We start from the raw sequence: 17,500 nt of genomic DNA, 5'->3' as shown, positions 1-17,500 counted from the left end.
GTGTTACAAACACCTTGTATTTGATATATGTTAACCTTTGTCTCACATTCGCTCACTTTGGTGGTTGGTTGGCTGCATCGTTCACGGGGATACAGGCAACTGTATTTCAATGATGCTCTCAGTGTGACTGCACGAGGCAGTTATGAGCCATGCTGTCAGTCGATATTTGACTCTGTGGCTGCGTGATGCGGCTCAAGTCAAATGCCCACATTTCACCCTTGCTCACCGTAGAGTCTCCAGTAGCTCAGTGGTTAGAGCATCCGTACTAGATTACGGAGGGTCGTGGGTTCGAATCCCATCTGGGGCTCAGATTTTTCTGAGTTCCCAGTGGGTTCATTTGTAACACCTTGTATTTAATGTATTTTTGGTATAATTAATATCACTTCCACTAATATTAGAGGAGGGGAAAAGGAGAAATGAATGACAACTGTGTAATAAATAAAATAACATTGAAGTTAGAGTATTCTGTTCGCTTTTGGGCACAACATATTTTTGTTAATATCACTGCCACTTATTAGAGGAGGGGGAAAGGAGAAATGAATGATAACTGTTTAATAAATAAAATAACATTGAAGTTTATTATTCTATTCCCTTTTGGGCACAAAATATTTTTGGTAATATCACTGCCACTTATTAGAGGGGAGGGGGAAAGGAGAAATGAATGATAACTGATTAATAAATCCGCACCTTCTAGGATACCAGGTCTACTCCACACAGCATCCTCATTGACAGACAAGGGAAACATTCCTCCAATATACACTGGAATATTATTTGAAATCCCAGAAGGTAACCAAGCCTGCCAAACATCTCTGTTCTCGCGTAGCCAATCACAGGCCACTTTCTTGCTTGTTGAGTTACCTCCACCAACTTGAAGTTTATGCAGAAGGCTGTTGAGAGTATCTTTATCAAAATACATGTTGGATAGGACATGGAACACATCAGGTGCATTTTCCTTAATTTTTTCCCAAGAAAATTTATAGAGGTGACTTTGTGGGAAATCACAGTCATAATTTCCCTGCTGAGATCCCAATTCTCTGACAAAGGACACATTTCCTCTGCAAAACAACAATAACATCAAGAGCAGTCTATTTGAGTACAGGATAAAGTACCCATGCAATAGAGTACTGTTAGGTAGCTACTTAATACCTTTGTCTCCAAGGACATTTTTTAACTTGACCATGATACATATGTCAGTCAGAGACCAATTAAACTACCATACTGGAATGGCAGTGCCCTATCTTTTGCGAACGGTTGGTCAGAGTTCTTTAACGACTCAGAGAGTTAATGATCATTGTGGTGTATTTGCCTTAGTTGTGTCATCTCATTTGCATATGGCACCTGCTTATGTGTTCTGAAGGTTCAGTTACAGTGTATTGTTGTTGTTTAAGCTGTTAAATATATTATTTGTAATTTTTTTTTCTATTGGGTGACTGGCTCTCACACTTCAAATATGAGCGAACAAGCTATAAACACTGAAATGTTATGAGAAGGGACTGACACTTTCCAGTCACTACTCAAGAAGACCAGAATGGGTTTAACTATTAATTTTTGCAGACAACAGTAAAAAGGCAGCAACCCTCCAAAATTATTTTAAGACCCAGAGCGTTGTCTGACTGAGGTTCAAGCCAGCCTAGCTATCTATACCAACACTGAACTAACAGTAAGCCATGCATGCAACTGTTGGACTCTAATGTACATGTACATATATGGCAAAAGATTTACCTGATTCAGCAAGGGATCATACATTACAGTCTCATACAATCACAGTATGGAGCATTATTTGTAATTTTCTCTCCATTGGGTGACTGGCTCTTACACTTCAAATATTAGCGAACCAGCTACAAACACTGAAATGTTATGAGAAGGGGCAAAACCGGCCTTTCAGTCATTGCTCAAGAAGACCAGACTGCAATCGGCGTCAAAATTGTTGAGACACTCTTCTCCTTTAGAGCAATGTTGTGTTTTTCTGTTTTCTACGAGCCTTGTCGACAGCAGTACAACATTGATTAGGGTGGGGGAGGGAGGGGTATCCCGGAAACGTACTTTTTGTACAAGTTTTCTTTGCAAACAATGAATGTGTCGTTGCCAGTGTGCTCTGTTGGCAACTGTCTCAACTAATTTCGTCGCCGATTGTCTGTTTCAGAAAACTTCCTTTATACCCTTTATACGGGCACCTATAATCCACTCTGTCCGTCAATATGACCACATGAGTGAAAGACTTTTTTACAGGTCTAAAAAATTGCGGATAGTTTATTATTCTCGTTTTCTCGTGTGAAAAATGCGTTGTCCTGTGCGAAGCGAAGATTGTGACGTAAGTGCAAAGGACCTGTTCACTTTTGCCTTCTTTTATACGCTATTTTGTCAGTAGCATTAAAGTATGGATTTGGTAAAGGGTTTAAGCCTCTAACTCCAATTCATCAGAAGAAGCGGATTTTGTTGGTCGAAGCGGTGTCGCAGATGAACGCGAAACAGACATGGTGGCTGTTACAGCCGGGTAACACATTTACTTTCCACGCTCAATTAAATTGCTACTTCGGTGCAAAAAGACCTTCCACATTGTCGCAGATGCTTTGCAGAGCTGGTGTTAGTGGGAAATGAATGTTTTTGGGAGTAAAGAAACAATATTTTGTCATTTACCACGAGTAACCACGAGTAACCACAAGATTATTATAAAAAGATAATGTAATTATTCTACTTGTTAATTATGGTTTCTCGAGGTTACTCGTGGTTACTCGTTGCCACTCCTCCGCGGAGTTCCTAAAATCAGAGTGCAGCACTGTTTTTTGCTGTTGTTTTTTTGTCCCAGGAGTTATAAACTGTCTTTGCTATTTATATTTCCCTCTTTTTTATGGCTCATATCCCTTGTAACAAGTTGAAATGGAATTACATGTATGTATGGTGAATTTCAAAAGGGAATGCTAAACGTCACGCAATGTTTCGAAAGTATCACTTTATTTAAAGGTAGGTCAAATCCAAAACACTGCACAAATCGTCTTGAAATTGTCATTATTTAGTACGATGTCCTTTCTCTCAATAATAAGCGTTTGTGGCGTGAACTTAACTTCGCTGGACGTTCGACATTCACATTTTGGCCGTTGTAATTGACGTTCACGGTAGTGATTACTTGCGTTAAATTTTCTCATTTTTTAGAATGCGGTACATCGAAGCCCGTGAGATATCACTTTCCCTGACAATATCATTCACTTTCCGCCTTTTGCAAATAGATGGCAAGCGTATACATGCCCTTATCTCGTTAGAAATGTCCTGTGTGAAAACCATGTTCGACACTGAAATGTCTGCAATCACACCAGTGACTGTTACATCACCGTAATAAAGAAAAAGGTGATTTATATATGTTCTGATTCCTATATGACATGACAACGCATAAAGACGCTATTGACATGTGCATATTTCATATATTAATTCAAAAAACAGCTTATCAGAAGTCGTCATTACACTTCATATAAAGTTTTTTCATACAGACAATCGGCGTCAAAATTGTTGAGACACTCTTCTCCTTTAGAGCCGATTTCAAGCTCGGTGAGAAAATGGCCCCCTCCCCGGCACCCCCAGGACAATGTTGTGTTTTTCTGTTTTCTACGAGCCTTGTCGACAGCAGTACAACATTGATTAGGGTGGGGGAGGGAGGGGTATCCCGGAAACATACTTTTTGGATAAGTTTTCTTTGCAAACAATGAATGTGTCGTTGCCAATGTGCTCTGTTGGCAACTGTCTCAACTAATTTCGTCGCCGATTGTGGGTTTAACTATTTGCAGACAACAGTAAAAAGGCAGCAACCCTAGAATGTTGTCTCACTGAGGTTCAAGCCAACCTACAGTAACTATCTATACCAACATTGAACTAAGCCATGCAACTGTTGGACTCTGTATGGCAAAAGATTTACCTGATTCAGCAAGGGATCATACATTACAGTCTCGTACAATTATGGAGAATGTGTCAACTACTAAAAAAAATCCTCAGCCTGGAGTCAATTGCTTGAAGCCTGGTTGGCCCTAACCCTTGGTTAAGAGGTATCAAAACCTATAGGTTCCATGGTATTTCATGCTACGTGTAGTTAGCACTAACCATTGCTTCTAGCCACTTGGGCCTGATCTTAACAAACATACTTTTTCCCTTACTCCACCCTACAAAACATACAATGTAGATTTCAAAATCCTAAAACCTGACAGTGTGTGGTTGCCTGGGATAGTCAAGTCAATATTTTTTCTCCAAAAACGAGTGCAAAACCATTGATGACAGCTGTGAGTAGTTACCAGCATAGAAACACAAGCAACTGTTACACTTCTGCCTGTCTTGACACACCATGGATGCAATATTCTCACTAACTTCTCACCATTTTACAACACAAGGCTATAACTCACAAACCTGCATGAGGGAAAGTTGATCCTTGATAGCCCCTTTGATGCTGTTATTTCACTGGGTTCCCAATTCAGGAGCAGAAATGGCTGGTCCTGATTTATGATCTCTTTTAATTGAGAGCCTAACCACGCTACTGATATATTCAAATTGAGGCTGTTGATCTGTTGGCTGAGTATCCCTCCATAATGATCTGCAGTCATTAGAAAAACTCTTCATCATCAATAACTTCCTCACCACTATCATCAACAATGTCTTTGGTTTATGCCCTAGGATGCCCCCAGTTGAAGAGTAAAATTGTCTGGCGTTTGGACAGAATAAAATGTGCTAAGTCTCACTCCCAGGTATCAGTGGGTTAAATTCAGGATTAAGCTAAAAGCAAAATAGATAGCAGAGACAGCTGAAATAGCTGGCTGCTGCTGTCTCAAAAACACAAATTCTCTAATTCTATAACTAATAAATAAATATTGTTTCTCTAATTTGTAATGTCTCTCTAATTAAGTAATTAATGTGGGTTTAAAACTGGTCCACCCTAAACAAAACTAAACAAAATGATGTTTTCTAAAAAAAAAACAATAATAATTATTGACCGCAAAATGTTTACATTTTTGGTACAAAGTGAAATACTGTACAACTGGCCCAAAAAGAGCTAAACTTACAGAGAGACATTAATCCACTTGACTCTGTGCTTCTTGCCCTCCCTGGTCTGGCAAAAACTTCACAGAAATCCATATCAATTTTGAAGGAAGTTGAAACTTACCTGGAAAATCTGCCAAAAGAACTGCACATTGTTGAGTACTGTTTTCACAGTTAGAACCGTGAAGCCAGCCATCATTGCATAGAGTAACACTTTTACAAAATTTCTGATGTTCTAAATCGTTCATTTGAGAATTAAGTATAGAAGTATTCTGTGACAGCTCTGCAAGGACAGACTTCAGTTCCAATGCCCTCCAGTTTTCAGCTATGATTTTCCTATCCTGCCACATCTTTTCAACAAATGCAGTAGGTAGATACCACCCAAACCTGGAAGAAAAGGTGTGATAAGGCAATTAACCCTTAACATTTTCATTAATTCTCTACTTGGGTCTAGCAATAAAACTGCTTATTTCCCTGATATGTCCAGGATAATTTGGCCCTATTGGATGCAAGTGGATTTGAATAAGCATCACAAAGTGTCCCTTTGCTCTTCTCCTCAACTTCAACACCACTTGTGTCTTGGAATACACTCAGACAATAATTAATGTCACAAATTTTTTCCCAAATGCTGCTCATCAAGTAAAGATAAACAGCTGCATTTACCCTACACTAAAAGTAAGGCTAACCTTTACCCTGACATGTACCTTATTGTTGCAAATATGTAGCAAAGGCTTTAAAACTTAAAGGGACACCTCATGTTGGATGTCAAAATTGGGTATGCATCTACAGTACAGTGTAATCATTTCTGGATACTGTAAATAGGGTGCCTCAGGGCACCCAACCTCAAATTAAGACACAATCATTATACTATGAAATGATAATTTTTATATAGAATTGCATCAATTCATATACATGTATGAACTGCCGATATGAAAACAAGTGAAGCTATGATCTTCGCAGTTGTGAATTCAAAGCAATTATTGCAATTGCGTAAGGAAGCCTGAAAAATTCATGACTTCAACGGGATTTGAGCCCGTGACCTCGCGATACCAGTGCGACGCTCTAACCGACTGAGCTATAAAGCCACTGACGTTGGGAGCTGGTCACTTGTGGGTGAGGTGGCAGAGACTTCAAATCCCGTTGAACTCATGAATTTTTCAGTCTTCTCTAAACAATTGTAAAAATTGCTTTCACAACCGCGAAGATCCTGGCTTCATTTGATTTCATATCCGCAGTTCATATATGATCCAATTCATATATCATTTCATCGTTGATTCTCTCCTCACAGGAACATTAGAACCCACACATGACCAGCTCCCAACGTCAGTGGCTTCATAACTCAGTTGGTTAGAGCGTCCCACCGGTATCGCGAGGTCAAGGGTTCAAATCCCATGGAAGTCATGAATTTTTCAGGCTTCTCTTAAACTGAGGTAAAGGGCTACTGCCAGTTGATACCTTCCATGGGATGAGATGGTTCCAGCTCCATGAACCAGCTGACTGTCAATCCACTTATCAGATTGGTAACTATGTGTACTTGGCACCCAAACTTCCGTGTTTATCATAACATCTGGAACAGCACTGGAAGAACATCTGAACACCAAACAGTATAAAAAACAAATTCATTGGTATATGAATTAAAAAGAAAACAGTTTTGACCACATAAAAGTCTATTTAACAGTTGAAAATTTTGATGTGCTGAAATAATATACTCAGTCCAATAAAAACTAAATTAATTGGGCTATTTCAGAAAAAATCTGCACCCAAGACCTCCAGTAACTTGAATTCAATATTGTATCTCCAACAGCCTGTAGTCTATTCTGCAGTGGAACTCAAGCATTTGTGTTGTAAATGGATTAATTGTCCCTATTATTGCTCTATTATGAATACCAATAGAAAGCCTCCCGACTTTCACCAGAAAACTGAAGTGAAAGTTTAACCCCCCCCCCCCCCCCACCCGCTTGGATTTCCATAGCCTTTGATCCCCCCTCCTGCAAGAGTTTCTAGAAACCCATCCATCGTGGGGGTGTGGATTTTTTCTGGAATAACCCATTCCTTGCTCCCAATCACTCTCTCTCTTATTAAACTACATTTGTATTTCAAAGGATTTTTTTGTACAAAATCTACATGTATTTCCAGGTAAATTAACAACATTTGACAAGCTGCCTTAGACTTTTCTTGCCATTTAAGAATGTGGAACAATGGAAAAGATACATGTAACTTAACTATCTGCTTTGCTTTAAAAAATGAAAGAAAGGATTGCACTTTAAGCTCACAGTGTTCAGCCTGCCCCCCAGATAAAACACCTAGCCAAGAGCCCCCACTCCAAGCACCTGTCAACAAGGACTGCATCAGTGGAAGCTAGGAAAAATCAAAGGGGTGGGGCATGGGAAAGGTTGGAGAACAACTATGAAAATTAGCCCCACACAACTACAACACGACAGAAAAGGATCCGGCTCTAAAACTAACGAGCTTGCACAAATGAAATTGATTGCTGAATCTGCTGAATCTGCTAAGCTGGTTGCAGTTTACTTCATCCCTTAATTGTCATTTATCTAAACTTAGCTGAATCGAAGTCAGATTTTTTTAACTTCACCAAAAATTGAGGTCAGAGCATTGAATTACCATGATTCAAATCAAATGTAAAAAACATGACTTAATTACAAGGCAGCTTACAATAAGAAACTATCAGAGCATAATTATTAATTAACTTTGAGGAAAATTCCATTTATAATAATATTATGTTTATGAATCATGGAAACATACATCATGGCTAAAATACAGTACCTGTAACTTCCACATTTTGATAGTTTTGTTAATGATTTTTCAATATCTAAGCCTGATTCATCCGACACCAGAATAACATCCTCATATCCAAGCACCTCCTCCAACAATATGCGAAGCACATGAGTAGAAATTTGTTGTGATGCTCTTCTGCTAAAGCTGAGTCTTAAGGGTAACAATAAAATACTGTGATCGTATATCTTGAAATGACGTTTTGGTGTGTGCCCTAATAATAAAGAAACAAAAAACCAGGTGAAAGTATTACACAAAAGTAAATAAATTTGTTTCAGTATTTTGAATAACAAGGGCACAGAAATTACTGAAAATTGAGATTTCTATATACATGTAAAGACGAAGGCATCGTCCTAAAATCACGACATTTAAACCAAAAGAGTTACCAAAGTGTTCTCGGACAGTTTGCAAGATAGGAATAATATTATTATTATTATTATTATTTCATTGCTCTGTACATTTACGTGATTTGACATGAGGAGGGACTTTCATGAATCAGCTGAAGTAAGACGTTCTCTGATGGAAAAATTAATTTTTGAAGAAACAAAGCTCAAATTGTATCCCTTTTGAGAGTTTGCCAATGTTTTTGTGCTTGCTCTCCTGTTGAAGCATTTTTTACGCCATTAATCTTCTGCATTGAAGACTTTGCTGAGTGAAAACTGGACGTTTGGGGCGAGTTGCGCAATCAAAAGGAGAATGATTAGACCCAGTCACTGCCATATAATGGCCATGGCCATATTGGCTACGAATGATTTCTGCCAGCCCCTTAACCTTTTTTCTTTGAAGAAAAAAAAGAAGAAAAGAAAAGATTTGTATTGTTTCACTATTTCTGTCAAACTATCTGCTAAACAGTTATGTCAGAAGTTTGGCATCAGAAAAAAGCAACCAATAATATCAACACTATACATTTGTGTTCAATTTCATGCTTGGCCATTGGGCAACCCATAATTAGAAAGCGCAAGGTGAACTCTGAGGTAATTAGCCAAATACCGGTACTTTTCACCTCCGAGTAGCCGATGCGTGAGATTTGAAACTTCTGACCACATTTTACCAAAGTAAATTATTTTTTTCGTTCGCCTTTCATTCAACTTGTATGGTATATGCTAAAGTAGTAATTATTATTATTATCCACCACTATTCACCTCCACTTCGCTGAATGATTTTTTAACAATAATATCATTGTTAATGATTTCAGGTACATGTAAATTAAAAAGATAAAAGACCTAAAATAAAATAGAAACCATTCTGCTCACAGTTGTGCACTTTAAGGCGCCTGCAAACGAGGAAACATTTTTGCGGAAACATTGTTTCCCGAAATGTTTCTGCCGCATGCAAACGAGGAAACATTTGCTGAGAAAGCAAAAATAATGTTTCTGATCAATTTCAGAAACATTTTTGCTTCTGCAACAAATGTTTCCTGGGGCCGCAAACAGGGAAATATTTGCTTCCGCAACAATGTTTCCTCATTTGCAAGCGCCTTTAACCCACTGACTCCCGGGGGTTCCCCATTGACGAGTAAAATCGTCTGGCATTAGACAGAGTAAAATACAAAGTCTGGCCGGTTTAGGCTGGTTTGGACGTCAAAGGGTTAAGCACTGATTGCTTTATTTCAGAGTTCACATTTTGACTTTTATTCAAGCTTGATTCATTTTAGATTTTCACTTTCATTTTTTGTTTGTTATTATTTTTCCGTGATCCAATCCGTGGTCCGGTCCTGTCTGGTCCGATCCAATCCAGATTTTGTTGACGCTGCCAAATGCCTGCCAGTTTCCTTTTTGGAGTGACACTTAAACTTGGCAATGGTAAAATATGTTTGCATTGATGTAATTAGAGTTTAGGTGCACTTGGTATAGAACTGGCTAAGTAACATCGTGTTAAATTAGTCTTTTTGTCAGTGAAAATACATGTAGACTAGCTATCCAAATAAATATGCAACTCAAAGTTATAGGTTACCAAAATTTAATTATAACCTTCATAAAGAGAAGGAAATTTTAGGAATTGGGGCAGTAATAATAATTATTATTCAACTTCAGTCAGCTGAGTACAAATAACACCCAAAGAGAGTAAGGTAAAGTCTCTGTTACGAGCCTAGGAAGGCCCATCAGGCCGGCACTTATCTCCGGTTTCCGTAGCATGAAGCGACTAGGAGTATTTATACTCCTCCCTGGATGGGATGCTAGCCCATCGCAGGGTTACCCCCAGCATTACGCCGGTACCCATTTATACACCTGGGTGGAGAGAGGCACCATGAGAGTAAAGTGTTTTGCCCAAGAACACAACACAATGTCGGTGGCCAGGCCCCAAACCCAGACCACTCGATCCGGAGTCGAGCGCACTAACCATGAGGCCACCGCGCCTCCCCAAAAAGAGTGCAAATATAAAACGCAAACAGCGGTTACAAATATCTCACAGTATTATTTTGTACTCCAGAAGACCAGTTTGACCGGTTTTTCACAAACATAATTTTTTTTATTAATCTCAGTTACGAAAGCAGCAGAAGTGGCTCAAAATCATTTTTCCCCCAAAGAAAATGATGAATGCTTGCCAAATTTTGAGATTTTTGGCGAAAACAAGTTCCTAGAGACAAACGATAACCTACACAACGATCAACTTTCTCTGTTTATTGAAGGAACTTGAAATGTAAATACATACGACAAAAAGAGAAAAACTTACATGTACCTTAAAGTATTGACACGGTGGTACAAGTCCGTGAAAGAAGCATTAGGATCATTGAAGAAATTCCTCTCAAGGAACTTGACAACCTTTTATGTCATTTCAAAGTCAGTTTCAAAGGAAGCAAGTTATAAGTCAAGTTTTCCGTTTCTTCTCTTTTCCGACTGAGTTGAATAATAAATCTAGTGGACAATTTAGTGTGTACTGCATCGTGGGATGTCTTTACTCATCTCTTGCATTTTGACTCGCCATATTATTAAAGGGCTCGCCAAATTACAGTGACAAATATCCCACGATACCACACAATAAATCATCCATCAAGATGTTTTTTTTCCACAATGCACCAGCGGGCAGATTTTCTGCGAATCTTGCAATTTGATTGGCTCTGGGAGCAGGTTGAATTTTTCTATCTTGCCTGCCAACCTGGGCAGAATCCTAGCCCTGGTTGAGCGAGCTTGTGTGATGACTGTAAATTTCCATTTTTTTGACACCTAATCTGTTTACATACAGAAGTTACTTTTTATTAGACGAGAGGTTTGAAAATATTATATATAGTTCAAACAAAAATATTTCTCTTTGAAACATTCAGTTTATAAGTTGCTTTAATACTGCATTCGCTATCAAGTGCGGTGTGAGTCAACAATTAAAAAAGTGATTTCAGAGCGTCAGGAATGGAGAGAGAGGGAAAAAATAAATAAATGGGCCAGCGGGCAGAATTCTGCGAATCCTGCAACCTGATTGGCTCTAGGAGCAGGTGGAATTTTTCTATCTTGCCCGCCAAACCGGGCAGAATCCTAGCCCTGGTTGTGTGAGCTTGTGTGATGACCGTAAATTTCCATTTTTTTGACACCTAATCTGTTAATTTACATACAGAAGTTACTTTTTATTAGACGCGAGGTTTGAAAATATAATTCAAACAAAAATTTTTCTCTTTGAAATGTTCAGTTTATAAGGTGCTTTAATACTGCATTCGCTATCAAGTGCGGTCAACAATTAAAAAAGTGATTTCAGAGAGTCAGGAACGGAGAAAGAGAGAAAAAAAGTTATTTGCCAACAAAGGGTCGGTGTGTATAGCGAAAAACTGTGACTGAGGTCTTGACCTCCCGGACCTCCCGGCAGGTAAATGAAAAGCCAGCTGAAATCAGTCATTGAAGTAAACTATGCTTGCTGTGCCAAAACAAAACTCTACATCCCAGGCACCCTGCGAGCAGAGCCTCTTTTATCTCATTTCTCGGTACAAAGCATATGTACCGTAAGAAAAGGCTCTGCTAGCAGGGTGCATCCCAGGGAGCTCATGCATGTGTAATTTATTAAAACCTGAAGACAAAACGGCAATTAACAACCGTGGGAAATCATCCAGTGAAACGGTTAAAAAAAATTAGAAATGATATCTGCAAGAAAAGCACAAGGGATCCCTTTCAACAATGCATAAGTAGCTAGAGAAGGGCAGATAACACTTAACAGTATTGAACACGAATTTTCCCTGGCAAATAAGAGCAATGTTGAACTTACCGGAAAAACTTTCTTTTAGACACCTTTCGGCAGCGGTGAAAACTTCCGTCGATATGAGATAGTAAAGAAAAACATGAAGAATCATCGTGTTTTCTCCATAACTGCGACATTTGCAGCTTTCTTTGCAAAATGAGCCTTGTTTGCGCACCTGCTCAAAGGTCAGGAAAGGTCGAGGCAAGATTTTTTCGCGCAAAGCGTGGGAACGAACGCTTTTGTATTTTTCTCTCCCCTACAGGGGAGAAAGGTCCCCCAGCCTACCCCACTAAAGTTGAAGAACACATGGGTTTAATATGGCGGAGGAGTTAGTCAAAATGAAAGACCGAAAGGAAGACGAGTTGTAGTGATCAGTCTTGTGAAAATTAACGAACGGAAATGAAAGATAGAAAGGCTAGAAAGCAAGTCAAAGTGGTGTCTTCACTTGATGAGCAAACCCTGGGTTATTTTAAGAGAGTTGAAGATGTGATAAATGACGACGACTTCGAGGACGAAGAAAGTCGAAAGCTCTTTGTAGAAAACGTCTTCACGCAAGTAGAAAACAACGAAGTGAAGCTATTCTGTGACCTTGCCATAAGCAGTACTATGGAGAAACTTGTGTTTTATCTCAGCGACATACAAATCCGAAAAATTGTACAAAACGTTGAAGAACATTTCTCTAAAATTGCAATGGATAAATTTGGGAGTCATGTCCTTCAAACACTCGTTTGTATTACACCAAGGGCATTAAGATCAGAAAGAGGCCAACAACAGGACGTTTTAGAGGAACATAAAGATTTGAAAAGTGCAGAGGAATTGTTTTTGAGCCTCTGCAGCTGCCTCCAAGAGAACTTACCTGAACTTGTTAATCACATGTATGGAAGCCATGTTGTTAGGGCTGCATTTGAAGTGTTGGGTGGTGTTAAGGTGTCAGACCTTGTCGTTCGTAGCAGAGCATCCCGCCAAACTAGAAAAAAGGGTAATCATTCAGAGGAGAAGAAAGCATTTATCAAAATTAGACAAGGTATTTTCCTGTTAGCTCATTAAAACAAGCACGCGAGGAAGTCATATACTATACACCTTTGTTAATTCCACTCTGAATAGCCAGTCTTCATAGCCAATCAGATGGCAAGAATTCCCCTAGGTATGCAATTTGTATAGGTAATCACAAGATTTCGAGTGCAATTTGGAATAAATAAGCACAAGTAAATTGTAAAGCAAAATTGTATGAGCCAGAAGGGCGGAGATCTAACCCGAAGGTCGTGGGTTCAATTCCCACCCTGGTCAGAGTTTTTCTCTGTCCTTGTGTGGGCCCAGTTCCATCAGTAGGGCTAACGCTCACATGGTTCATATGGGATTGAAATCTAGCACTTGACGTTACTCTACACACTCTTCAGTTAATTCTGTTTAAAATATAAGTGCGACACGGCCAACATTTGTATAAACATAACCTTTCCTTGCTATTGTTTATTAGCTAATTAACGCAGAAATTCTGTGAGTAAATTACACTAAATTAACTCTTTTTTGCACTGTGTTTACTAAAAACATTACTGCTCTCAGCCAATCAGAGTCAAGTAATTTTGTTATGTACATTATTATAAACATGATACAAGTGCATCCTATACCAGTCCTATGAAAGGTTCTGAAGAGCTGCTTGGTATCATTTGGGAGACCTTTACACTACTCTGCAGAGGTTATATGGGTTCACCTCTGGCCAGATCAAGACTTAATATCTTTAAATATCTGAGAATAACGTGCTGCATTCATATGAATGACAACTGGGAAAATGGTTGGTTATGATAAGGATGATAAACCCTGGACCTGTTCCAAAACTCTTATTCCTAATAATAATCAGCTGTTGAGGGTAAACTAAATTTTTGCGATCCCTAAAAAAAAAAACAGATGATGTTGTTCCAGGGTGGTGTTCTTTCCTCTGCAAGGGGAATCTGACCTTTTCAGTCTGATTGTAAACTGTATGATAAGCACAGAAATGGGTTTATCAACTGGGTTGATTTAATCAGCCTTTTAAGTAGCCCTTTGTCAAAGAGAATGATCAAATTTCTCTGGTGTGGTCAATTTACCATATCAACTCAGTTGATAAACCCATTTCTGAGTTTCACTTCTGATCTCCGCTGACATAGCACCACAGTTTCTTTAGAAACTTAGCCCCTTTATCCATTTTGCATAAGAAGCAGACTGGATGAAGTTCCATAGAGAGTGTTGTAAATAAGACTTGAAAAGCCTGATAGGTAACAAAATACATGTCTTACATATATGTACACTGTACACAGTTGCAAGTTAATGATTTGGAAATTTGCGGTAACTTTTTATTGACAATATTGAGAAGAGAATGAAAGATGCATTATTTATGATAATTATATTTTTTATGAAAGATCAGAAATATTTTGGTAATAATTATCATTTACCCTCTGACCCCTGAACCAGCCCTTCTTGACAAACAAAATGGTCTGGCGATAGTCAGAGTAAAATCTATAATAGGGCTTAAAATTAAAAAGAAATTGCAGTCAAAATTTTGAAACAAGATACTAAAATTTAATCATGAGTTCGCAAATTTTAGTTGCAAATTGTGTGAGATGTACTTGTAATCCATGGTAATCATGCTCTGTTGTGTTGCCAGCGGTTTTGCAAAATATGGGCCTGCAATACGTGTTTAAAGAAGCCACTGAAAATGGCAGATGATCGAGGGGGAAATGGCGTTGTACATGTAGCATCGCACCTAAGAAACGTTACAATTTTGTCCCATGTCTTCAGATTTAAACACTCCACAATAATTTTTTATTTATTTTAGCAAAGGTACTGACAAAATGGCAACCCTTTTATTTCATAACAGCAAACTTCAAGGTGAAGATGGTAGCAATTAAAATGTGACTACTTCAGATATTCTAGTCTCAAATGCAATTGTATTGGTTGCAATTTCGAGCCCTGTATAAGTTTCACTCTTATCACTGAATGGGTTAAATTTGCCTTTCTAGTTGGAACTGCCTTTGGAAGTGATGCTTTCAAAGAAATGGAGACTGTTACAGTAGCAATTCCTGAGAGCTTTCCTCCTGTCCTGAAGCATTTCACAAAGCTTATCATCAAAATGGAGCTGCAAAAGCTCGTTCTTCATCCAGTCAGTAATCCCCTCCTCCAGACGCTGTTGTTGGTTTTGCATGCAAAGAATCAGTCACTGTGTATGAAGTTGTGCAAGGCAGTTATGTCACAAATTGACATGTTTAGTAGCAAAGCAGAGAAAATCAAAGTACCAAGGAAACCAAACGATGATGATAACAAGAATCAAAGTAATGATGGGGAAAGGTGGGTTTCGTACTGTGAGAAATTGTAACAGGGAAAGATTGATAAAAAAGACAATCATAAAACACAAAAATTTGGGTACATGTACTTTTTTTTGTACAATCTAAGAAAAGAACTTTTAGGAGGGGCTCATTGAATTAAACAAACAAGTAAGCAATGTAGCTTACAGTGTATTTACAGTGGATTATAAAACAGCTGGACAAGGCCAGAACATAAAACAGTCACATACTGTATCAGTACTTTTCAAATGTTACTCAATTTGCCTTATGTGATTAAACCAAGTCCTATGACCTCTAAAGTTTGTTTAATCCATTCCCAAAGTAGAGTCTGTTACCATTAAGTCTCACTTCCAGGAGTCAATGGCTTAATTAATGGCGGTGACATATTCTTTGACTGATTAATCCATTGACTCCACAGGCACTCCAGAATGCCTCCTGTTGACGAGTGAAATGGTCTGGCTTTAGACAGGGTAAAATCTGTTAAGCCTCACTCCCAGGGGTCAGGACAGGATTTATGTGAAAAAGGTTATTGGCTAGAATGTTATGTGTACAGCTCTACACTTCAAATCTTAAGTGTTACAGAGGAAAGAGAATGATTATGCTGTCATCAATGTATATTTCCATCCTTCTCCCCTTATTTTTCATCTTCTTCACAGCTTTAACATCCCTTCTCCTTTTGTTTCTAGCAACTACAGAATTCCTGTTCTTTTCTCCAATGAAATTTGCAGTTACATGATTGAAAAGATTCTTCACGTTGTTACACCCGAGCTTTGGCAGGAGATTTATGACGCTTATTTTGACGACCATTTGCCTGAGTTGGCCCACCATCCCATCGCTAACTTCATTGTGCAGCATTTAATGACCAGTGTAACAGACAAGACACAGGTGGGCTATATCGGAGCTCTCATCATAACCCTAAAAATTAGTTGCCATAGTTGGAAAGAGAGAGTTGGGTTTCACAATGATTTTAAGGCTGGGTTCATTTGTTCATGGAAACCTTGGAAAACTGCATGTGCGTGCCATGAGTAGACCGTGTGGTAATCTTAAAATGCCCATTATAGTACTTCCTGTGCAACTCTACCCAGATCAGGTCATTAGATAATAGATTTAGCATTGTAAGTACTCAGCTCATTGAGTCTTTACCATTCCGAACAATTTTTTTGTCTAACTCAATTAGTTCACTTGAAAGTACTCTTGTTATTACTTTGTACTATCTCCTATCTATTACAATGTACTTTGCAGTTCTTCCTGTCATCAGTAATGTCTTAAAGCTGGACTTTCATGACTGTATTGCTTTCTATTTTTAACTGTGGTGATGGGCATTGACTTAACCATAGTTAGTTGTAGAAACTTATGAAACCCAAAACTCAAGTGATATGCAGACCAAGTTTATGTTTTGTTCAACTTTTACATAAAAACCACTTTTTAAGATGTTTGAAAATATGCTTTTTGTCATCTTTTGTCTTGGACAACTGAAAGGGCTTCATGATACTTGTAAGCATTTTGTAATCACATGCAATTTTGTGCCAAAACTTCGAGGAACTTTGTTCAATTCCAGTGAAGGGGTTTACAAAGAAAGTTTACCATGAAACACTCTTGGAAATAAATCATTTACATTCAGAGGTTTTGGTCTTGTTTGTGCGTTGAAGTGTTCAAGTAATAATGTGTTTACATTGCAATAATTTTTGACACCAAGAAATTAGTGACTCGTCCCCAGTCGTCTCTAATCGTGCCATTGATGAGGGGGATTCTCCCCTGCACGCATCTTCCACGCATTTCCTCCTCACACTCACGCATCAAAGAGACAAATGGGGACGAGTCAGAAGAAAATAATAATATATGAAATGGATATTCCATTTTTGACTTGAGATCTAGGTGAGTTCAATGACTTGCAGAATAAACAGTACTTTTTTCTCTTAAAAACAAGGTAATCCTGACTATTTTTCTTTTAATTGATGAAAGAAGACTTGCTTTACATTTTTTCACTGTCTGTGGTTATGTGTTTTGGTTTTAGCACTGAAAGAATATAAAATTTAAGAGATTCTTGATTTAACCCTTTCAGCCCCGTGGGGTTCCCCATTGAGGAGTAAAATTGTCTGGCGTTAGACAGAGTAAAATCTATAAGTGGCACTATTGGGAGTTAAAGGGTTAATAGTGTTGAGTGTCAGTACAATAAATTTAAGCAGAAAACTTAACCGCTGTCTCTTGTTTACCACTAGGCC

At 38.4% G+C, this 17,500-nt stretch overlaps 2 protein-coding genes across 2 annotated transcripts in view; one reads left to right on the top strand and one right to left on the bottom strand.

Annotated features, from left to right (window-relative positions):
• Positions 1 to 12,175, bottom strand: part of LOC138018957 (uncharacterized) — a 29,525-nt gene extending 17,350 nt beyond the window's left edge. Inside the window, exons 1-6 of the mRNA XM_068865634.1 lie at positions 11,992 to 12,175; positions 7,798 to 8,020; positions 6,469 to 6,603; positions 5,138 to 5,400; positions 4,387 to 4,570; positions 688 to 1,055 (exon numbers count right to left, since the gene is read on the bottom strand). Of these exons, the coding sequence (XP_068721735.1) occupies positions 688 to 1,055; positions 4,387 to 4,570; positions 5,138 to 5,400; positions 6,469 to 6,603; positions 7,798 to 8,020; positions 11,992 to 12,076 (1,258 nt within the window). The 5' untranslated portion in view covers positions 12,077 to 12,175. The remainder of the gene's footprint in view (positions 1 to 687; positions 1,056 to 4,386; positions 4,571 to 5,137; positions 5,401 to 6,468; positions 6,604 to 7,797; positions 8,021 to 11,991) is intronic.
• An 85-nt stretch (positions 12,176 to 12,260) lies between these two features.
• LOC138018959 (nucleolar protein 9-like) overlaps positions 12,261 to 17,500 on the top strand; it is a 12,384-nt gene continuing 7,144 nt past the window's right edge. Inside the window, exons 1-4 of the mRNA XM_068865635.1 lie at positions 12,261 to 12,988; positions 14,958 to 15,282; positions 15,965 to 16,163; positions 17,498 to 17,500. The exon at positions 17,498 to 17,500 is cut by the window's right edge and continues 270 nt beyond it. Coding sequence (XP_068721736.1) covers positions 12,364 to 12,988; positions 14,958 to 15,282; positions 15,965 to 16,163; positions 17,498 to 17,500 — 1,152 coding nt within the window. The 5' untranslated portion in view covers positions 12,261 to 12,363. The remainder of the gene's footprint in view (positions 12,989 to 14,957; positions 15,283 to 15,964; positions 16,164 to 17,497) is intronic.

Source organism: Montipora capricornis, chromosome 10, assembly GCF_036669925.1.
Source record: "Montipora capricornis isolate CH-2021 chromosome 10, ASM3666992v2, whole genome shotgun sequence".
In the NCBI taxonomy this organism is placed as follows: domain Eukaryota; kingdom Metazoa; phylum Cnidaria; class Anthozoa; order Scleractinia; family Acroporidae; genus Montipora; species Montipora capricornis.
The sequence above is the reverse complement of the archived record's forward strand: the minus strand, read 5'-3'. Positions and strand labels throughout refer to the sequence as shown.